Below are 23788 nucleotides of genomic sequence, written 5' to 3' on the forward strand. Positions count from 1 at the left end.
CCTAATCACATTGCCACATAGACACAGGGGCAGAAAAACTAATGAAATGCTGCTTACCCACAGGAACATCTAGTATCCCTTATGCCTTTGTGTTTGGCAAGTAAGTTTTTCAGGGTAATGCGCCAGATGTCAATACAAACTGTACCAGGTCCTGCATGAGGGGAAGACGCAGCTAGCTATCTTTTTTTTTTTTTTTTTTTTTATTGAGGTACAGTCAGTTACCTGTCAGTTTCTGGTTATCTTCTTGAAAAGTAAGATAGCGCTGGCACTGAAGTATCAAGTACCACAGCCTAGGGCTCCTGTCAATCTTAGCACAGGTAAAGAAGAGGGCCAACTAAAGGACCTGCTCTGGCTCATGTTGCCAGTTACCTAGGCCACCTGGTAGCTGGCTTTGAGTTGATTTTTTCCTTTTCCAGACCCTGGTGGTGTGCAAGTTGACTACAAAGGCTATCCCTGGTGTGGGGGAACAATTGAATTTAGTGTGGATCTGGCAGCATCTGTCCTTGGGTCCCACAAATCTTTGTACATGATACATGGGGCATGGTCATCATTGTGTATCTTAAAATGATAGTTGGGACTTCCCCTCCTATACCCATTGGTGCTGCTGCTACAGCTAGAGGACCATGACTTTCCCCCCATCCCTAATTGCTCTTTGAATCATGTCAGTTTGCTTCCCTTCTTCCCTGCAGGGTGTTGGGTGACTATGGGCCTGATCTCCTGGGGTCATGCAAAGAATACCAGTCAGCCTTGGGGGTGGGTTGCTGGAAGGAGAGATGAGCCTGTTAAGATACTTGCCCCTCACCCCTGCCTCTTGATTCTCCAGTCCTGCAGTTAGATCCCATTGCTCTCTGTGTTGCCCTGGTAACCAGCTCAGCAAGAAGAAACTCAAGCTCAGCAAAGCCCCCAGGTTCTCTGCCCTCCCAGCCTGCCTCTCAGTGGGCAGAAAGATCAACCTTAGGTAGTAGCCCTGCCCTGTCCCTTTCCAGAAGTTCATTGGCTGAGCTCCCAAACTCTATTGCCCCTATCTCCTCACAGGTGTTAATCATACCACCCTCCCTCCATTCCTTCCATCACAGAGTGTAGATACCCTGCCAACAATCCTCCCTCCCCACCGGTTCAGCACACAGGCCTTGTGGGAGACTCAGAACAGCGAAAGACTTGGACTTACAAAGTTGTCTCCCAGCATCTGTAGCCCACTTGGTTGGGCTGTCCCCCTAGGGCAGTGATTTTCAACTCTAGCTGTATGAATCACTGGGGGATCTTTAAAAAAATACCATGAACCTTGGCCCCATCTCTGAGACCTGATTTAGTTGATCTGAGGTGTAGCCTGGGCAACAGTAGTTTTTGAAAAGTTCCCTGGATTACAATGGGCAGTTGGGGTGATAACCACTGCTGTTCTAGGAGGACCATGACTCCATGCTGGCTTTCCTCTCTGATTCAAGGTCTTGAACTTAGTCTATGCTTGATATCCTTGAGTAGTTGAAGGGTGCTAGGGTCCTTTTCCCCAAGCTTTCAGTTTCCTGAAGTCTCTTTGACCCTTTTATTTGTATTCCCCACACCCTCCACATCCCCAGTTCCTTTCCCCTCCTAACCGACAATCCCAAATCCTGCCCAGAGAGGACGTTACCAAGGCAACCAGCTTAATCTGGTAACTGTGGCATGTGCTGGGAGTGGAGCCCTCCCCTCTTCTTATTCGGTTCATGAAATGCCTGGGGAGCTCCAAGCCACTCCAGCCAGTTTCTCCTCTTAACCCCAGGGATATTGGGATATCCAATAAAGGGAGTCCAGGAAACTGATACTTGGATCTCTATTTCAGCTTCTTAGCCAAAATTGTGTTTTTCACTGTTCCTTTTTGCAAATCCACAAACAGATGGGTGTGCAAAGCTTTATTTCCATGAACACATGCTCTTGCACACATAGGACCAGATAAGCATACACAGTGACACATGGGTAGTACACACCCTGTTCATTTCTACACCACTCCCAGCCTTTAGCATTCCTGTCCCTGCCTGGTCGGTGCACAGTAAACAGGGGTGGGGCATTGTCCCAGGAGCCTCAACCCATCTGGTGCCTGGTGCCACTCCCTCACCTTGTTACCTTAACCTTGATGTGCGTATAGTGAGTGTCTCTATTCCACCCTCCTCCTGGGACAGTGTGCCCTTAAGGACAGAATGCTCTGGGCATAGTCATTAGGAATAGGGAAATTTGATAGCACTTTCCTCACTCCATGGTTATGTCATCTCCAGAGGGACTGTCTATGCCTGACGGTGTTGGTTGGCAGTTCTGGAGTCTGTCACCCAACTCCAGGGCCCTGCTTCCTCCTGCTGTTGGCTGGGCTCAGGTGCCCTTGTGCTCCTGGTCTCCTCCCCACTGCCTACTGCTTCTCCTCACTCCAATTAGACCTGCCGCAACCTGCTGCTCCCTGCCTGGCTCCTACCTGCCTGCCAGTACCTGCCTCTCACAGGCCAGGCCCTCACCATCTGTTGTGCCCTACCAGAAAGGGCAGATGGGTACCGCTCCCAGTGCCAATGCCAATTCACCCTAGGTCTTCCCAGCCCTTCTTACAGAAGGAAGATATTCCTGTGAGTATAGCACATATTCCTGTGAGTATAGCAACAGAGCACACTATCGAGATTGCGAGTGATAGACATCCAATCAGCAGTTTTTATAGGTCTCACCTGAATACAGGTAGGTGCGTCAAGGTGCGCGAATGGGTTTTTTGCAATGATATCAAGAGTCATCGTAAGCCCCGAGCTAGGAACCCCTCTCCATTGGTAAATCGCTCCCTCGTCTTTGCCTTTAATGTCTGCATCTGCTCTGAACCCAACCCCATTCAGCCCCTTAACTGTTTCTCTCTTGGCCAGCCCAGCACCCAAGTTCAAGCCTCGCGCGGTCCAGGGGGCGGGCCCAGGAAGGGCAGGGGCGGGGACTGGGAGGGGACTGGAGGAGGGGGCGCGGTCTCAGCTCTGCCACCTTCCCCCCACCCACCAGGAGCGCAGCCGCCGCTGCCGCCGCCGCGTCCTCTCTGCCTTGCTGCCTCTGCCGCCGCAGCCCGGCCCAGAAGCGCAGAGCCGGGGGCACCGGCTCCGCAGCCTACCTCAACCTTCGGGCCGCGTGAGCTGCAGCCGGCATGGGGGGTCACTAAGAGCGGGCACTCCTTCCCTCTGGCACCTCCCCCGGCCACTGGCCACTGTACCCTGGCCAGCGAGTCTCCAGCACCTCTGGCCCCCAGTCCTGCGCTGGCACGGCCCTCCGCTCTGTCCCTCCGGCTCTGAGCATCGTGTCCCCGCCCCCCCCCCCCGCCCGCGCCTGGGACACCTGGGTCCCCCGGCGGCCCCGAGGAGAGGGGCGGGGGGGGCATGAAGCCGTTGGAGAAATTTCTGAAGAAGCAGACTTCGCAGCTGGCGGGACGAACGGTGGCGGGAGGTCCCGGCGGGGGTTCGGGGAGCTGCGGCGGGCCTGGAGGGGGTGGGGGACCTGGCGGGGGCGGCGGTCCAGCCGGGGGACCGCGGCCGCTGCAGCGGCGTCAGAGCGTGTCTCGCCTGCTGCTCCCAGCTTTCCTCCGGGAGCCCCCCGCCGAGCCGGGGCTGGAGCCGCCCTCTGAAGAGGACGGGGGAGAGCCGGCGGGGGTCGCGGAGGAGCTCGGCAGCGGGGGGCCCTGTTGGCTGCATCTAGAGGAGGTGCCGGGGCCCGGGCCGCTCGGGGGAGGGGGACCCCTGCGCTCCCCTTCCTCGTACTCCTCAGACGAGCTATCCCCGGGCGAGCCTCTGACTTCTCCACCCTGGGCCCCCCTGGGCGCCCCCGAGCGGCCGGAGCATCTTCTGAACCGGGTTCTGGAGCGGCTGGCGGGAGGGGCTACCAGGGACAGCGCCGCCTCAGGTAAGGAATCGGCCGGCTCATCCATCCTGGAGTAGGGGGTTGTCACCTGGTTCCTCTTCCTTGCCCTTGGACAGTGGGGGTGGCGCTATGCCGGAGCCTCGGTGTGGGGTTGAGTGGTCAGCTGAAGTGAGGCAGGGGCCTATGGGAGGAACAGACCCTTCTGTAGTGGAGAAGTGGCAATGCCACCTTCCTCCCTGTAGCAGCCTCATCCATGGCTGGAGAAGAAGCTGAACCCCTTTCTCTCCTTAAGCCACCCTTCTTCTCCCCTGGACATTTTATCCAGATCCTCACGGGGCCCTGATGTTGACTACCTCCTTCTGTGGCCCCAAATTAGGGCCTGACACACTAAGATGGAAGCTGCCCAGACCAGTCAGTGCAGGCCCCCTAGAGGTGGCCAAGCCCCCATAGACCTTCCAGGAGTCCCTGATTCTGTTTAGAAGCCCCAGAGCAGAGGGGTGGCCCGCTCAGTGGGACAGTACCAGACAGGCACAGAGCCCAAGTTGCCTTTTGGGCTTGGGCAAAGGGATGCATTGTCTTTAGCAGCTTGTGGGGAGGGAAGCGTTCTAACTGGGGGCTGACTCAGAAGGTACTGGTTGTGGGAGAGGTGGCTGGGCAGACATCAGGGCCCTGCAGTATCCAGTGGGGTCTGAAACTCTGACTCCCGCCCTTCCGGCAACAGGCCTCAGCACACGGCCTCTTTAAAAAATAACCACACCCTGAGAGGCTTATTCCCTTAAACGATGATGCTACTTCACCACTCCCCACTAGAACCCCTACTAAGGGGATTTTGAGGAAACTGAGGCCCCAGATTGCTGCTTAGTGGCTGAGGTAGAAGACCCGTGAATCTTTAGGGCTACCTCTCAGCATTTCATCAAGCCCAGCAGGTTCTGAGAACTGGGAGCCCCGGTTGAGGGCCTAAACACAGGGGTTTCATACTTTGCTCTCAGACATTTGCAGGAAGCCCTAATCCAGGTGTGTAGAATGGAGTTCCACTCCTCTAGATTTTTCTCGAGACTCAAGTCCTCTCCTTGGCTCAGGCTGTCATTGCCCTGGGGAGCTGACACCTTTTGGACTTAATTAGAAAAAATATCAGACACATACAGCTCTCCTAACCATAACTTCCCACCTACACCACACACCCTGTGTCTCTATGACACATTCCCTGGGGACGCTGTACATTGGACCAGAGCCTGCCTTGGAAGAGACAGACAGACAGCAAACTGGAGCCCCCATAGCAACATTTCCCCTACTCTGCCCCATGTTCCTCTTCCTTTGCTCTGTTTAGCTCTCCCGTGAAATAAAAAGCAGAAGGATGCTGGGCATCCCTAGTCCTTGTCCCCATCCCTGGAGCTGGGGGTCAGGGCTGGGGGGCTCTCAGACTCGCTTAAGGAACACAGTCTCTAGCTGAGCAGAGAGGGAAAGGGAGAAACTGTCTTTCCCTTCCGCAGGGGTCTGGTGCCATGGGTGCTGCTCAGTCTCCCCTGGGGAAGGACTCCTGAACTGATTGTCACTGTATTATCCAGACTGGCATGCTGGAGCCCCAGAGTAACTGGTTCAGGGAACCCCAAATCAGTCCCAGAGTGAATAAGAATCAGCTGAACCTGCCACTCTGACATTCTCCAATATAACCAATGCTCTCAAGCCATCTCGATTCCTTCCCAGGGCATGTGGGAGGAGGGGACTTACAGCAGGTACCCTAAACTGGCCAAAGTCTCTCAAACGTCTGAGCAGCCCCATCTGACCACTGTACTCTGCTCTGACACTCTGCTTGCTTCAGGCCTATTGAGAAAAGAACAAAGACTCAGGAGTCTGGGTTCTCACTCCAGCTCCAGGCAACTCCTTCCCAGCTCTGGGCCTCAGTTTCTCATTTGTGAAATTACATAGTTGAAGTTGAGGATCTTCTGTTGATTCTCCCGCTACACTTTCATGGCTAGAGTTGGAGGCCAGAGGGTGGTGACCCAAGGGCCAAAAGAAGCCTTGGTTTTGTCCCAGGGCAGTGCTTGGGGACCTGGCCCTAACCTGTCCTGGTGAGGACACCTGGCTCCCTCCCCGCACGCTACCTGTCTGTGTGTGCCAGGCTGCCCTGCCCCACCCCAGGGCTGGCTGCAAGTCAGGGCGACCTTGTACCTGGCTGACTGGCTGAGCCAGGCCTAGGTGGGGGTGTGGAGAGGGAAAGGGTGGTGTGAGGAGCCACTCCCCTCCGCCCTTCCACCATTAACTCTTCAATTCCTGGGTATCCAGAGGACACAGGGTTTCTATTTAAAGACTTTAGGATCAAAGAGATGACAGTAGCTCCTTTCCGTTTTAATGGAGCTGGTTCTCACCTGCCTATTTGGAACTCAAAGCTGTTAGGTAGGGCGTGGGGAGGGGAAGAGGGACACACAAGCACGCAACACTGACCCTAACCTCTGTGCTTGGAAGTTCTCTTTGTCTAGAGACCCTTCTGTGGGCTACCTCTTTTATTTTCCGGGCAGATCTCAAGCTTAGTATATTATCTGACCAGCTTCCCACACACATTGGAGACCAGTGGGCGTGGCCATCGAAGGGCGCCCCCTCCTTCCCTCCAGCTGCCTTGGCAGCTGCCAACCCCACCCCCGCAGCGGCTGCCCTGAACCTTCATGTGTGTGTGTGCGTGTGTGTATATGTGCACATGTACAGAGCATGACGGGGCAGGTGGCTGGGGATCCAGCCTGGCTAAAGAGAATTTGCCCTTGGAAGCAAGAAAAGGGGGTGGTGAGTGTCCCATGGGGTCCTGGAAGTGCCCTCCTGACATCAGTGGTGACAATTGATCTCTACAGATATCCTGCTGGATGACATCGTTCTCACCCATTCTCTCTTCCTCCCTACGGAGAAATTTCTGCAGGAGCTACACCAGTAATATCCTTTTGTGGAGCTTGCAAAAGGGGAGGTTGGGAGGGAGCCACTCCCCCAACTCCACATGGGATGTGAGAGTCCAGGCTCTTCCCTAGAAAACACACTGGGTTCCATTCCAGGTTTTCCACTCAGCAACTGGGTGACTTGGGGCAGGTCACCTAACCTCCTGGGGCCTCAGTTTCCTCTTCTGTAAAATGGGGATAAATAGCACCTGCCCTCCCTCCCTATGGGGCTGCTGTGGAGACCATTCTAATAGCACATGTGGGAGTGTTTTGGAGACTGCAGAGCCATGTACCAGTGTAAGGTGTTATTATTCTATTAAGAGTGCCTCTCTCCCCACTGAATTATTGCTCTAAACATCTGGTTGCCCAGCAAGTTATTACAGGGTCTGATGTAAACATCAGGTCACGGCCGCCCTGTGGTAGGGTCTACTAGAGACAAGTTGCTGGCTGGGCTATTCATAGGGTCTCATGGAAGCATAGGGCCTCTCGCTGAGTTATTCTAGAACCAAACTGTGAATGTCAGGCCAGTGAGAAGAATATCGTAGCCTCTCTTCGAAATACCAGGCCTTACACTAACGTATGGTTAGGTTGTGGTCAGCACCACTGGCCTTTATCAGCCTGCTGTGGGCTGATCCGAGGTTAGGTGGGACCAGGTAGCTTCTAGTGAATTTCCTCAAGTGAAATTCAAACAAACAGGAGCCGGACGTGGCCAAGTGAGTGCCATCGGGCATGGGAGGATCTTGGCTCCAACGACCTTTTGATCTCCTTTCTCCCTGGCCCAAACCTAGAGAATTTTGAAGGGTGGCCTTGCCTCCCTTTGACTCCTGTATCCCTTCCCAGTCTCCTCAGGTCTGCCTGCCCAGGACTTTTTCTTAACTTAGGGGTCAGCTTTGTTTGGGCAGGAGGCATGGAGGGCTCTGAGGGGCTGGGCCGGAAGCAGGCCTGTCTAGCCATGCTCCTTCATTTCTTGGACACCTACCAGGGGCTGCTGCAGGAGGAAGAGGGGGCCGGCTGCATCATCAAGGTGGGCCTGGGATGAGAAGGTGGGTGAGCAGGCTGTTTGCTCTGGAAGGGGGCCCCTTGGAAGGAGCCATACTTCTCAAGCTGGGTACCTGGAAGGAAAAGATGTCAGCCGGCCTTAGCTTATATGGTTCTTCTTTGCTTGAAGGCATGGAGACCCTGCCTTGCCTTTGCAGAGCCTCATGCCATGGATGAGACACTCGCCCTCACCTTCTCTCTTCTCCTCTCCGCAGGATCTGTACCTGCTGATTATGAAGGACGAGTCCCTTTACCAGGACCTCCGAGAGGACACACTGAGGCTGCACCAGCTTGTGGAAACAGTGGAGCTAAAGTGAGGGGCATGGGCTGGGGGAGGGGACAGGAAAGAAGTCCCCCTTGCTCCTCTATTACAGGGCTGGGTGCCTCTGGGTGCCTCTGGAGTTTTGGCTCCAAGATAGTTTTATTTTCCCTTTCTCTTACTGGAGAAGTAGCACAAAGTACTGTCTCCAGTCATTTTAGGGGGTCCATTCTCCCATCCATTTATTTGTCAATCCAATGGGGGTACTGATAAATATTTAACAAGCAGCACATCAGGAAAAAGAGCCCTGATTTGTAGCTTTTGCTGATTCCCATGGTGTAAATTCTCTCACCACAGTTGATTTCAAGCTACCAACATGATGTCACTGAATGTGAAGTTGGGAAGAGATGTGCAGTAGCAGGCCACTGCATAGTTATTTTCACCATATAAATCCAACAGATGTAGAGCGGGGAGGGTATAGCTCAGCGGCAGAGTGCACACTTAGCATGCACCAGGTCCTGGGTTCGGTCCCCAGTACCTCCAGTAAACAAATAAATAATTAAGTAAATAAGCCTAATTACCACCTCCAACACACACACACATCCAATCGAATGTAAATAACCTGAAAAGCATGGATAATAGCAAAATGTAGTAAAACAGTTAGGGAACTACTTTTTGGGTAATAATTTGGCTATAAATTTATAAAACATATATATGTTTATATATAATTATACATGTGTAAGTTTATATATATGTATACATAATATATACATGTAATTTTTTTTAGTGCATGTGTTTAAAACCAGTTGGCAAAATTCCCCCAAAATGAACAATCTGCTCTCATGAGCCAATGTGAGCCAGCTTCAGGACACCACTGCACCCATCCCTCCATCTTTTCAGCCCTTTCAGTTTCTCTTGACTCCCTCCCACCGTCACACCCCTCATTTAGGCCTCATAATTCCTTCCCTGGATTATTGCCACAGCCTCCTACCCAGGGCTTCAGCTTACGGTCTTCTGTAACTTTCTCTTCCTTCTTATGCTGACACCAGAGAGATCTCAAACTTGACAACCTTGTGCTTCCATTCCAGAAACACCCACAGCACCCCCTTTGCCTACGAGAAAGAGTTGCAACATCCCAGCCCTTCTCTTTCTGCCTCTGCTGATCCTTCCCATCTCACCTACCACATCCCCCTTCCCCCATGAAACTCCCTCTACACCCCACCATTCCCTGAAGTCCTGTGGGTCCCACCTTCCTGCTGTCATTTATATGGTCCCCCCCAGAGTGCCCTCCTCCCACGCCCTGCTCTTCCTGTTGTCCTTCAAAGAGGTCAAATGCCATCTTCTCAGTGAAAGCTTCCCAGATCCACCTTTTAGCAGTAGCTGTCCCTCCCCCATACCAACATAACTCTCCTTGTACCTTTATTACATCGCCACACACCTCCTGCCTTGGTTAGAATTAGCAGTCTGCACATCTGTCTCCCTCCCAGACTGTGAAGTTCTTGCTGGCAAAATTCAGCAGTTGATGACCTACACCTACCATGTGCCAGGCAGTGTGCTAGGCCTGGAGGATGAAAAAAAAAATTCAGTAAGAACTAATCCCAGCCCTCAAAAGCTCTCAATCTTGTAGAAGAGATAAGACAGGAACATAAACAAATAGCCCAATATCCCTATACCAGTTGAGACAAAAAGGTGACCTTTCCTGGTGGGTGGAGTGGGTAGAGAAGAATTCATGGCAGAGGTGGCATTTGACCTGGGTCACTCAGACAGTTGTCCCAAACTGGCCACTGTCCTGTCTTCTGACCCCCTTTACCACTCTCTGAACCTGATGCCGGTGCATCCTTGACCCAGTTCTGATATCCCTCCTTGATGTTGTCTGCCTGGCCCTCAATATGCCGGGCAGGACTTCCTCATGCCCAGCTGTGTCCATGCCAGGATCCCAGAGGAGAGCCAGCCACCCAGCAAGCAGGTGAAGCCACTCTTCCGCCACTTCCGTCGGATAGACTCCTGCCTGCAGACCCGCGTGGCCTTCCGGGGTTCCGATGAGAGTGAGTGTGAACAGGAGGAGAGGCAGGCTTCCTGAGTGGCTCCGGGGGAACCTATGGGGTCTCTGGGACTGGGGTACCCTCCGTGGAGTCTCCCTGGGTCATAGAACCAGTCCTTTTCACAGCATGTTTTTCAGAGGACAACCAGTTGAAGGATGGGGTGGGGTGGGGTGGGGAACAGAGGTACCCTGGAGGGAACTGTGCCAATATTGCCATTCTATCCTCTGATGCAAAGCCACCTTCCGGTCTCTATCCAGTCTTCTGCCGGGTCTACATGCCTGACCACTCTTATGTGACCATACGCAGCCGTCTCTCAGCATCTGTGCAGGACATTCTGGGCTCTGTGACAGAGAAATTGCAGTACTCAGAGGAGCCTGCAGGGCGCGAGGATTCCCTCATCCTGGTAGCTGTGGCCTCCTCAGGAGGTGAGGGTCAGAAAGAGCTGGGCTGGGGGGCCACAAGAAGAGAAACACCAAGCCCAGTACTCTGGGGCAAAGGTAAAGACTGAATTCTAGGCCCTGGCTACTCAAAGTGTGTCCTGGGACCAGCCCCAGGAGCATCACCTGGGAGCTTACTACAAACGCAGTATCTCAGACCCCACTGCAGACCTGCTGAATCAGAATGTGCATTTTAGCAAGGTCCCAGGTGATTTCTATGCACAGGAATGTTGGGGAAGCACTGGTCCAGGACACTTGGATGCTGATCTGGGTGCCTGCCTCTTATTCACCTTGGGATCTGCTCCTTTAACCTCCTCCAGCGTCTAAGGGTGCTACGTTTTTGAGGCTAAAGACACAGGGTGGGCCTCCAATCCTGAAAGGAAAGCAAAAAGCCTGCAATATAGTCATAGCCTTATTTTCCTCTAAGGAAAAAATCTCTGCTTTCCCAGTGTCACAAGGGTGACAGGAGAGAAGAGCTGTAAACACTGTTGGTAAGGGGTGTATATATAGCACAGTGGCAGAGCACATGCTTAGCATGCATGAGGTCCTGGGTTTGATCCCCAGTACATCCATTAAGAAAAAATGTTGGGAGCAAATTGGAGGTTATAAATGTAAAAGGAGTAATTGTTTCCGGAAATGTCAGATAAATATGGCATAAACTGGTGATAATATGAATCCCGTTAGTCTAGAATGTGTCCGTGCCGGCTTAGGAGTTTCTGGACGGGACAGCAGCAGTGGCTGGGGTGTGTGAGGGTGCGGTTGGCGGGGCTGAGGCAGAGCAGTTTGTTCTCCTGCAGAGAAGGTCCTTCTCCAGCCAACAGAAGACTGTGTCTTCACCACGCTGGGCATCAACAGCCACCTGTTCGCCTGCACCCGAGACAGCTATGAGGCCCTGGTAAGAACACCTTCCCAAGGCCATGGCTAGGAGCAAAGGCTGAGAGGGGCTGGGAGCAGAAACTCACTAGCTCAGAGTGGAGCCCAGCCCCTGTGCCCTTGCCTGCCACCAGGTGCCTCTCCCGGAGGAGATTCAGGTCTCCCCTGGAGACACAGAGATCCACCGAGGGGAGCCTGAGGACGTTGCCAACCACCTTACGGCCTTCCACTGGGAGCTGTTCCGCTGCGTGCACGAGGTAGGGATGGAGGCTGGAGCTGGGCTGAGGGCCTGGAGGGAGGCAGCGTCTGGGCTGAACTTCCTGGTGAAGATGCTCTCTTGCTACATGCCCTGGGGCAATGCACCACCAGAACCGCTCTAAGCCTTTGTCCCTTTATCTGGGGGAAAAAAAAAAAAAAAAAAGCAAAGAGAGAGCTCCCCATCCTCCACTTCGCAGGAGTTTGGTTCAGGGCCCAAGTGCTGCTTACCTCGAACCTGACCCATGGCTAGTATTTGTAAAATATTCACTATTAAATTAAAGAAGGCAGCAACAATAATGTATATCAGATGGTTCAAGTGCCTGACACCTGGTAAGTGTTCAGCAGACAGTAGAGTATTATTAATGTTGGTTGTTTTCCCCCCCATCTCTGTTGCATCCTGTCCTGTCCCCATTTTTTCTATTTTCCACCCGTCCCGCCCCCGCCCTCCTGCCTTTCCCGGCTGGCCGCCTCTCACTGCCATCTTCCCACCCACACCCCCCACGCCCTGGCGGCCCCGCCACCGCCGCCGTGGGTGCAGCTGGAGTTCGTGGACTACGTGTTCCACGGGGAGCGCGGCCGCCGGGAGACGGCCAACCTGGAGCTGCTGCTGCAGCGCTGCAGCGAGGTCACGCACTGGGTGGCCACCGAGGTGCTGCTCTGCGAGGCCCCGGGCAAGCGCGCGCAGCTGCTCAAGAAGTTCATCAAGATCGCGGCCATGTGAGTGCAGCAGGCTGCGCAGGGGGCAGGTCTCGGCCACCGGACCGCCCACTGACCCCGCCTCCCGCCCCTGCAGCTGCAAGCAGAACCAGGACCTGCTGTCCTTCTACGCCGTGGTCATGGGGCTGGACAACGCCGCGGTCAGTCGCCTGAGGCTCACCTGGGAGGTGATGAGACTTCTTCCCTTTCCGCTCCTCCCACCTGTGCGGGCCCACCTCGGGGATCTTGGCCTCCAGCCTCAGCCTTGACACTCTGGGCTCCCCCAAGAGCGGCCTCCTGGACCGCTGCTCGCCTCTAGGGCTTTGTGCCAATTGGAGGGAGGCGCCCTCTTCTGGCAGAGACAGCCCCAGGGCACACAGCAAGGCTAAGGGACCCCGTCCATTTGGAGATTTATGAAGAGCTGGATTCTGTGCCTGTGGAGGAAGGAGAGGAGCAGGCAGCCCAGGCCAGGTCGCATACTTGGTTCTTGGGTTTCAGCCAGCACCCAGGGAGGCACCTTTGTACGGGCACTTGTATCAGCAGAAGCCTCCATTTCCCCAGAATAACTCATCCTTCTGGGCCACTTCAAGCGCCCCAGACCTAGCCAAGGGCTGGCTCTACTTCCCCACCCGCCTGCTTCCCAGCTGCTTGCAAGGCACTCAGGCCCTTTCCCCCTCCAACCCATGGGGATTAGTCAGGAGATCCCATGAAACCCAAGGAGCTCCCCCTCTGATGTCCCTTCTCCTTCCTTCACACTGCAGAAGCTGCCAGGGAAATTCAAGAACTTGTTCCGCAAATTTGAGAACCTGACAGTGAGTGGGTTTGGCTCTTTTAACTGCCCCTGGACTGGCACCCCAGAGACTGTTCCCATAAACCTCAAGGCTCCCTTTCAAAGTTTTTAGTGCCTGGGACCCTCCCTGTCTCCCTCCCCAACATGCTGGAAGGGGAGAATGGGGAGGTTGCTACTTTGTTATCCTTGGAGGGGAGGGGAGAACAGTCAAGCCCCTGCCCAGCGCACCCCCCGCTACACGTCCAATTACACACCTATCTGATCTAGGTGTATCTAGGGCAGTGGGATGAGGGAGGGAGTGGGGGATGACTTTGGGGTACACTGAGCCTATCTGTCCCTTTGTCCCTCTTTTGCTGAACACTAGGACCCCTGCAGGAACCACAAAAGTTACCGAGAAGTGATCTCCAAGATGAAGCCCCCTGTGATTCCTTTCGTGCCTCTGATCCTCAAAGGTGAGTCACTTCCAAGCTGTGTTCTTCTCTCCACACTCTCCGTGCCCCATTCTGACCCTCAATCCCCTCTCAACTCAGCTCTGCATGCACCCACCTAGAAAGGAGCTCCCTCCACCCGTATGGAGTGCGGTCTGGGGGAGGGGAACCTCCTCTCTTATCCACCTGCTTCTCTCCCGCCCCTAGACCTGACTTTCCTGCACGAGGGGAGTAAGACCCTTGTAGATGGTTTGGTGAACATTGAGAAGCTGGTGAGTGACACTGCCAACCCCAGTCCTGTGAGTGGGGGGCTGGCATCCTCTCCCTCTTCTGGCACCCCCTGAAAGATAGCATTTCTCATGGCACTCAGCTTGCCTGACAAACTCCTGAGTGTCTCCCCAGTGGTGTCTCTGTGGCAACCTGCTCACAGGTGGCAAAGCATCAGCTCAGGGTGGGGGACAAGTCGACCTCCCCTTCACCTGGCACCCCGTTACACCCCAGAGTTGGGGACTAGGGGGAGTAGAAAAAAGTTGGGGGTTGAGGGGGGGGCAGAAGAGCAGCGAGCACCTTTTTATGCCCTTTTCGAGGCTCATGCCTTGTCATCCCCCAGCATTCAGTGGCGGAGAAGGTGAGGACAGTCCGCAAATACCGGAGCCGGCCCCTCTGTGAGTACCCAGGGTTCTGAGAGCATTACAGGTAGAGCTTTGACTGAACAGGAGGGTTCCTGGGATAACTCCCCACTCGAATGTTTATTTCCTTAAACTTGTTTCTCCATTCTCTCCTTGGCCTCCCCAGGGGCCCTCCTGCATCCCAGTCTGCATCCTTCTCCTCTGGCTGGTGTGTGTGTAGAGGAAGAAGGGAGGCTGGTCCCCTGACCGCCTCTCTCTCCTCACACCCCTAGGCCTTGAAATGGAGGCGTCCCCCCATCACCTGCAGACCAAGGCCTATGTGCGCCAGTTCCAGGTCATTGACAACCAGAACCTCCTCTTCGAGCTTTCCTACAAGCTGGAGGGCAATAGTCAGTGAGCACAGAGGCTCTGGTCGGCCCCTCACCAGGGTCCTCGGGCACCTGGTACTCAAGCACTTTGCACAACATCCCAAGCCACGTCTGACATCTTCCCCTGGGAGCAACTTCCTGCCCCCAAGGGAAAGAGTTGGGTGGACTTACTCCTGGACTCATAAGCCTGTTCATCCTGCTGAAGTACTGTCCCCCTTGCTCCTTCAAACCAAAACCACCCTGCTGGTTCTGCCCTGCCTGGGGAAAGGGGCCACAGAGCTCCTTCCTCTGGACCCTCCCAGCGAGATCTATTCCGGAGATGCAGTTCCCAGCCAACCTCCTCTTCCCAAGCAGGCCGGAGAGCTGCCCACCCTCCCATCTTGCAGAGTGGAATTGTGGGAGGGATTGGCAGCCTTTCTGTCCACCACCTCCCCAGCTTCTCCCTGGTCTGGGCTGGGACCCCTAGATGGATTCCTGAATATCACATGCCCTTGTGCGTCCGTGCGTGAGTGTGCCCCCTTTTAAAGAGCAGGAAGGTATCTGGTCATTGAGGGAAGGTGTTGTGTGTGTGCTGGGGAGGGGGGTCCTTCTGTTTGGTGCTACCCTTGTCTACTCTGGTCCTGGGATAGTACGGGGTGCTTTCCCTATCCCCACCACTCCCTGCCCACTGCCTCTGCTGCCCTACACACCCAGACGTGTGGACGAAGCTGCTCATGAGGGCAAGGAGCAGCAGCGGGAGGGAAGGTTACCTGTCAGCCCTTCCAAGTCCCCCACTCAGGCCTCCCAGAGCTCCCTGGGTGGGCTCCGATGAGAGGAAAGATGCTCAGGGAAACACAGGACGAAGCTGCCCACAGGACCCTCCCTCTGCATTGCAGTGGGGTGAGGTGTGGTATGATCAGGAGTTCTGGGTGCCTGCTGCCCAGACTCCTGCTTTTAGGGTATCTCACTACTAAGAAGGGAGTTGTCTTCTCCCTTCTGGCTCTTCTGTGGGATACCAACACACAGTCTCCATCTTTTCCCTGTCTTGACTCCCCTTTGGTCCTTCCCATCAGAGCTGGGGTGGACCCCTGTACCCGGGCAGGCAGCTCCAAAAAGTGGGGGAGGGAACGGCAGAGACTGGAAAGGCAAAACTGGACTCTGGTGATGCCTATTACCTCTCGGTCTCCCCTCCATCTCCCATCACAGGCCTCCAGGGCTGAGGGGTGCGGGGCTCCTGGCAGCTACGGGGTGAGATTTCCTTGTATAGCCTCACCCTCCTTTCTGGCACCACCTCTTCCCCTTCTGAAGAGGCAGCAGCTGCTGCCACCAAAGCAGCTGCTGCTCCTGCTCTGAGGGTGTATATATTTTTTACCAAAAGCTCTGAAATTGTACACTTATTTTTTAAAACCCAAAGAGGGAAAGAGCCTTGTATCATATGTAAACAGTGTATCATAGGTTATGTTGTACAGTCCCTTTTATACAGCGGTCCCTCGTGTTCCAGCCGCAGAAAATGCCGGCAGATTCCCCACCCCCAGCCCATCCGCAGGCACTGTGTCCCACCCCTGCCATCCCTTAAAGACGGTGACCGTGTCCCCTCCGGCTCCCTGCCTCCTTCCTGCTACTGCTGATGGCCCTCCTCTCCCTGCAGCCGCCCTTCCTCCCGACCCCTCTTGCACTCCAGCCCTCACCGCCCTCTGCACCCTGGGGCCCACTGGGCCAGTCTTGGCTGCTGCCCGCCCCTCCCTTGACGCCTGCCCCGCTGCCTCCCAGGGGCCTCCCGGATCCTTCCCGTGCCCCACAGCTTTAACAGAGTGAACTGTGTTTACTGTACAGGCGCGCTTGTCATGGCAGAAGCCTCCTGGTGGAGTAAAAGCCCATAAAGTCTATGAATCCACCTGCCTGCTGTTCTCCATTCTGTTTCTTTGAGGCTGAGGCAGGGCCAAGCAAGGGGAGAGGGAACCAGGGCTCTCAGGGCTCCAGGCTGCCTCAGGAGGGTTATTCCGGAGTGACTTTGAAACTGTGGATGAGAGGAAAAGGTGCTAGCCTCATAAGACATGCCACCCGATGCCTGGAACTTGGAAGGGTGAATGTCCTAGTTCTTCCATGTTCCAGGTGCCATGGATATGTGATCTTGTTTAATTCTAACCCTGGAAGGTCGGAAGGCGGAAGCCAGGCAGTCCTAGCACAATGTCCAAGATTCAGGGTGAGCAAGGAGGCAGGATGGGGCCCCTAACCCAGATCTGTCCACTGAAAAAGGCATGCATGTTCACTAGGCACTACCCAGACAGCATGCACTCTGCACACCAGTATCTACCAGTTATACTAAGATGTGGGGCATCTAGAGCCTAAGCTCCAGGAGACACTGTATATTCCAGCAGGTACACATGAGCCGTTGACCTTTGCTTGTCCTGCATCTGTTATTCTCTCAGTCTTTTGCATCTCAGAAAATGGTCCTCTCATCCACTCAAGTTTTCCAGGTGAGAATCTAGGACTCACCTTTCATACCGCTTTCTCTCATCCCTCACTCATCTCATCGGCCTGCCTGTCGGCTACAATTCTAGCACATATCCCAATTGGTGCATTTCTCTAAGACCTCTCTATTACCACCCAGTCCAAAACACATTCATGTCTTCCCTGGACGACTGCACTAGCCTCCTACCTGGGCTCTCAACTTCCTCTCTCCAACCCACCCCTAACCCCACCAGTGGGTTCCCCACACTACAGCTGGCATGCTCCTTTACAAACCTAAATCAGAGAAAGGGATGATGCTAAGTATCGGTGAGGATGTGGAGCAACTGGAACTTTTATACATTGCTGGTGGGAGTGTAAATTTGTACAACCAGTTTGGAAAATTGTTTGGTCATATCTACTAGAACTTAACGTACACTGAACCTGTGACCTAGCATTTCCTCTCCTAGGTGTATAGCTAAGAGAAATTAGTGCTTACGTCCACCAAAAGACAGGTATAATGGTGATCCTAACAGTTTAATTCATGATTTAAAAATTGGAAAAAAACGTTTAACAGGTGAATGGACAAATCCATTGTGGTATATTCTTATGATGGAATATGACATAGCAATAAAAAAGGAACAAACAGCTGTTACTTGCCTAAATGAATCTCACAGACATAATATTGAGTAAAAGAAGCCAGACACATAGACTACACACTGTATAATTCTGTTTAGAGAAGTTCAAAAACAGGTAAAATTATGGGGATAGAAATAAAAATAGTGGTTACTCATGGGGTGGAACAGAGTATTGACTAGAAAGGGACATAAAGAAGCTCTCTGTGGTGATAGAAATGTTCTGTATCTTGAACTGGGCATGACTACACATGTGTGTGTGTTTTCACTGAATTGTGAGATTTATACATTTCACTGTAATGTCACATCTCAACTAAAACAATTCTGATCATAATACTCCTCTGTTTTTGATAACACTTAGATTAAAAATCAAAATTCTCCCTCTCCTTGTTTTATTTATTTTATATATAGTAGTTTGGATCTACGAATCCCAAACTCCTAATTTATCCCTCTCTCCACTTTCCCCTTTGGTAACCATAAGTTTGTTTTCTAGGTCTGTGAGTCTGTTTCTGCTTTGTAAATAAGTCCATTTGTATCATTTTTTAAGATTCAACATATAAGTGATACCATATGATATTTGTCTTTCTCTGTCTGACTTACTTCACTTAGTAAGATAATGTCTAGGTCCATCCATGTTCCTGCAAATGGCATTAATTCTTTTTTATGGTTGAGTAGTATTCCATTGTATATATATACCACAATTTCTTTACCCAATCATCTGTCCTACTGTACACACAGGGAATTATATTCAATATCTTATAATAATTATAATGAAAAAACATATGAAAAAGAATATTTATATATGTATAACTGAATCATTATGCTGTACACCAGAAACTAACAACATTGCGTATCAATATTGTGAAAAGAAAAAGTTCTTTAAAAGGCTGGAAAAAAAAGTCCTTCCTCTCTGACCTCACCTCCTCTTCCTCCTCTCCCTTGTCCTACTCCAACCACGCTGACTGCCTTACTGTTCCTAAAATACATAACACTCATTTATGTTTCAGAGATTTTACCTTTGCTCTTCCCTGAGCCTCTCCTGACTATTCCTATCCTCCCCTCCACCCCCACTCTCTATCCCCTCAGCCTCCTGTATTTTCCTCAATACCCTCATCGCTCCCTGACATCATCTATACTTCTCTGTGTTTTTGTTCTGTGCTTACTCCTCACCTACTAAAGTGAGCTCCTTGTTCACTCATCAGAACCTGGAGTAGTACTTCGCACAAAGAAGACACTCAATACATATTTGCCGAATGAATCAATGAGGTTGTTTGAAATAGGAGCTGTAAGAGGGGGACAAGACACAAGGTGATGAGTGCTCTAGGAATTAAGCTAAGGAGATTCACTACTAGTCGGGCTGGGGGTGGGGGATAATAAGAGAAAGCTTCTTGGAAGAGATGTCCCAGGTCCTGAAGCAGGCAAACGGTTTGCTGACCAAAGCGTGGAAGTGGGAAGTCAGGGATGAGGCACTGGGAGGCATTGCTGGGCTCTGAGATCTGCCCATCATGACACAAGAAGTGGTCAAAGGGCTCTGTGGGCTGTGTGGGGAGAGGATGAGCTTGCTCAGGAACATTGCACTCTCTAGACTGGTTTGGCAGTGAACAAAAGGGTGAAAATAATTTGGAGTAGTCAGAAGACCAGCATACTAAGATGCCCTCTTTTTTTTTTTTTTTTTGACTTGTCGGTTCTTTGGAATTTTTATTTTCCTAAATAGATTGTTGTTTCCTTGAGCATAAAGAATCCCTGTCCTTTCCTTATCTCTGTTCAAATACTCATCATTTGGGTTTTTTTTTTTTAAGAACAAGAAGCTGCCCACCAATTTTCTCCACTCTCAAAGATCCTGTCTTTTCCTTTCTCAATTTTTTTTTAATTGAAGTATAGTTAATTTACAATGTTGTGTTAGTTTCAGGTGTAATAAAACGCCCTCTTGAACATGGTGTAGGCAGTGAAGAATTTAAGCAGTGCGCTTTGAATCCACTAGGTGTCACCACCAAGATTCTGTTCTCATCAGGCTTGGTAGGAAGGAGGCCTAAGGGAGGGAGAGAGGAGGTGGGGGCTCATATAGAGTATTTCTGGGGGATGTCTTGACTCTCTCAGAAAGTCTATCCCCAGGCATGAGAAATTTGACCAGAACAACCTGTATCTTTCATTCTCTGCCTCTCTACTGGCTTCTTCCCATTAAGCATTTAAACCCTCTCAACGTTTCATTTTGGTTTTTTTAAATTGGCTTCATTTTTAAAAACACTTTCCTTGATCCACTGTAGCTACTGTCCCCTCTGACTTCCAGTGCCAGGCCAACCAAACTTTTTTTTTTCCAAACTGAAAAACACTTTTTTTTCCTTTTTTAACTTTACTCATTTATTTTAATAGAGGTACTGGGTATTGAACCCAGGACCTCAATGCATGCTAGGCAGGCACTCTACCACTGAGCTGTACCCTCCCCAACCCAAGCTTCTTGAAAGGGTAGGCTCCACATCCTCATGTTCCATTCATTCCTTTTTTTATTTTGTCTTGTTTCCCCAACTTTTCATCATAAAAGATTTAAAACCCAGAAAAGTTGAAAGATTAATGCAATGAATACTCTTAGATATTTCTAGACCCTAACATTTTGCTAAATTTGTTTTTATTCTCTCTCTACACACACATACACACACACATACACATACTTTCTCTTTTGCCACACTACTTGAAAATAAGTTGCAAATATTAATATAGGGGGGTAGATATAGCTCAGTGGTAGAGCATATGCTTAGCGTGAACGAAGTCTTGAGTTCAATCCCCAGCACCTCCATTAAAACATAAATAAATTAAAAATTTTAAACATGTTAATATCATTTCACTCCTAAAAACCTCAGCAGGAATCAGCTAAGAAAAAGGACGTTCCCCCACATGTCCACCACACCATTATCACACCCAAGAAAATCAACAGTAGTTCTATGATATCAGCTAATATTCAGCTTATATTTAACTTTGCCCGGTTGTCTCAAAAAATGTCTTTAAGAAAACTTTAAAAAAAATTCATGATCTAATCAACACCCATGCATTGCATTTGGCTGTTATATCTCGTTAGCCTCTTTTAATCTAGGACAGCTTCTTTTCTTTTCTTTTATGACATTGACTTTTCAAAGTCTAGGGCAGGTGTCTTGTAAGTTCTTGACTTGTCTGATTGTCTCCCCTTGCTCTTGTTTACCTGCACCTTCATTCCCTCTACAGAGTGTAAGCTATTTGTTCTGTCTAGAGCAGCAGAGTCCAAAACAAATATAATGTGAGCTGAATACGTAATTAAAATTTTTCTAGTAGTCACATTAAAGAAGTAAGAAAAAACAGGCAAATTAATTTTAAGAATCTATTTTATTCAACCCAAAATATCCAAAATTATATCATTTCAACATGTAATCAATATAAAAATATTAATGAGATAGTTTACATTTTTAAGGGGGGTATGAAGTCTTTGAAATCTGGTGTGCATTTTATCCTTACAGAATATGTCAATTCAGACTGGTCACATTTTAATTCATCAATAGCTATAAATGACTAATGGCTCCCAGGTTGGACAGTATAGTTCTGGTGGTTTCTGGAGCTTAAGTGTCCTAGAGAAGAATACTTTGCAGGTGATGCTGTTAATAGCGTTACCCGGGAGGTGAATAAGGTCAGGTTGGCCCATAATAGTGATGGCTGAGTTTGGCTCTGTGGTTAAGGAGGGCCTGCCAGATTTCTCCATTAAAAAGACTTTTATTTTTTTTTCCTTTTGTAGTTTGTACATGGTGATTTTTGCAGCTGGCAAATATCTTGTGTATTCCAACCATTTACTCCTGTTAAAAAGTTATTTTTAAATGTGTTGTGAAATATTTCAATCATACAAAAAGTTTAAAAACTAATGAACACCCGTGTCTCCACCACTCAGCTTAAGAAATGAACCCTTACCCTACAGCTGAGGCCCCTGGTACTTGCCCCTCCCTTTCTCCCCAGAAGCAACCACTTTCCTGGGTGTGGTATCATTTCCATGTGTTTCTCTAAACTCTCGTTACATGATATACATCTCAAAATAACATAGTGTTTTGATTTTGGAGGGTAGCAGTTTTATTGAGATGTAATTCACATCCACTATTTAAAGTGTATAATTAATGGCTTTTAGTATATCCATAGACTTGTGCAACTATCAGCACAATTTTGGAACATTTTCATCACTCCAAAAAGAAACTCTCTGCACCAGAATGTTCATAACACCATAATTTGCAGTAGTTAAAAAGTGGAAACGACTCAATGTCCATCAACTGATGAATGGAGAAACTGAAATGTGCTACATTCATACAGTGGTGTGTTATTTGACCAGACAAAGGAATGAAATAGTAATACATGCTACAACATGGATGAACCTTGAAAATATTATACTAAGTGAAAGAACCCAGACACAAAAGGTCACATATTGTTTGATTCCATTTATATGATATGTTCAGCACAGGCAAGTCCATAGAGACAGAGAGTGGATTAGTGGTTGCCAGGGCTGGGAGAAGGACAGAAGTGGGAGAGACTGCTAATACATGGAGCTTCTTTTTGGGGTGATGGAAATGTTCTGGAATTAGATGGTAGTGATGGTTGCACAGCATCGTGAATATAAAACCCACTCAACTATACACTTTAGCGTGGTTAAAATGGTTCCATATTATGTGAACCTTATTTGCTTGACTTGTAGACACATCACTCCAATCTCTGTCTCCATCTTCACATGGTGGTCTCCCCTGTATGTGGCTCTGAATCCTCTTCTGTTCTTAGGACACCAGACATTCGATGTAGGGCCCACCCTAGCCCAGGATGACTTCATCTTAATCTAGCATGGCCTCAATTTAACTAATTCCATCTGCAAAGACCTTATTTCCAAATAAGGTCAAATTCTGAGGTTCCAGATAAGCGTGAATTGCTGGGTCTGGGGTGCCATTCATCAACCTACAACAAACTCCCTTGCCCATTTAGAAACTGGGTTGGTGAGGGAGGGTATAGCTCAGTGGTAGAGTGCCCTAGCATGCACGAGGGTCCTGGGTTCAATCCCCAGTACCTCCATTAAAAAAATAAACTTAATTACCTCCTGCCACAAAACAAAAGACAAAAATAAAATAAAAATTGAGTTGTCGTTTTCATATTTGCATGTTTTTAAACTCCATGTAAATATCGTTCTACCAGAGGTAGTGTTCAGCAACTTCCCCCCTCAACATCATGCTTGTGAGACTCTCCCAGGTCAACATGTGTAACTCTAGTTTGATTTTGTTGCTGTATGTTTCCTTTTCATTCTTCGAGCGAGGGCATCTGGCTTCTGCCCTCATTACTCACTGAAACGGTTCTTGTCAAGGCCACTGACTCCCATGTTACCAAGTCCAAGGGAAACTTATCTTACTGTTCCTCTCTCTGGCATTTGATATTTCTGATCATCCCTCCTTCCTAACCACTCATTGCGACTTCTGGACCCTACACTCTCAGGATTTCCCTCTGTCCTCTCTTTCTAAGTCTCCTTTGCTGGCTTTCTCCCTCAGTTTAGTCCTTGCACATGGACTCCCTTGGCTCTGTACTGAGCCCTCTTCTCTTCCTGCTATACTCTGGGCTTAGATTTCATCAGCAGATTTCTGTTTGGGGATCTGCTGCTGCATAACAAACTTCCAAATTTGGTGGCTTAAAACAGCAACCATTTTGTAACTTCTCATGATCCTCTGGGTTAATGGGGGCTCAACTGGGCAGTTCTGCTGTCTTACTTGGAGTATCTCATGTGGCTGTGGTCAGAAGGTGACTGAAGCTGGAATGTTCAAGACGGCTGCCCACTCATCTCAAACTTGGTGGAAACAGCTGGAAGGCTGGGATGGCTGGACCTCTCTCTCTCCATGTCAAAGCCTCCCCTCCAGGTGGTCTCTACAACAGAACAGTGGATTTCTTACATGGGAGCTTAGGAGTTCCCAAAAGCACAAGAGTGGAGGCTTCTAGGTCTTCTTAAGGCTTAGTTCCGGACCTAGTACAGCGTCCTTCCTGCTGCATTAAAGGGAATTACAGGCCAGCCCAGATTCAATGAATATGAGGAGTCCTGGGTCATTGGGGGCTGTCTTTAAAGGCCAGTTACCACAGTTTGTGAGTCCAGCCCCTTCTCTTCCTCCTTGACTCTCTCCAGCTAAG

At 50.4% G+C, this 23788-nt stretch overlaps 1 protein-coding gene across 2 annotated transcripts; it reads left to right on the forward strand.

Annotated features, from left to right (window-relative positions):
- The first annotated feature begins 2991 nt into the window (after window positions 1–2991).
- On the forward strand, window positions 2992–16446 carry RAPGEFL1 (Rap guanine nucleotide exchange factor like 1). Of its 2 annotated transcripts, none has more exons than XM_032457964.1 (15): window positions 2992–3879; window positions 6678–6756; window positions 7644–7779; window positions 8009–8106; window positions 9985–10097; window positions 10352–10519; window positions 11329–11426; window positions 11539–11661; window positions 12201–12379; window positions 12456–12546; window positions 13120–13170; window positions 13513–13600; window positions 13784–13848; window positions 14187–14241; window positions 14478–16446. In XM_032457964.1, exons 1-15 carry the CDS (start codon window positions 3360–3362, stop codon window positions 14600–14602), a joined length of 1989 nt encoding a protein of 662 aa, XP_032313855.1. In that variant the 5' UTR covers window positions 2992–3359; the 3' UTR covers window positions 14603–16446. The 2 variants fall into 2 exon arrangements, with proteins under 2 accessions (XP_032313855.1, XP_032313856.1); XM_032457965.1 differs by having other exon boundaries at window positions 14372–14512.
- Window positions 16447–23788: the final 7342 nt, after the last annotated feature.

This window comes from Camelus ferus, chromosome 16 (genome assembly GCF_009834535.1).
Source record: "Camelus ferus isolate YT-003-E chromosome 16, BCGSAC_Cfer_1.0, whole genome shotgun sequence".
Classification (NCBI taxonomy): Eukaryota; Metazoa; Chordata; class Mammalia; order Artiodactyla; family Camelidae; genus Camelus; species Camelus ferus.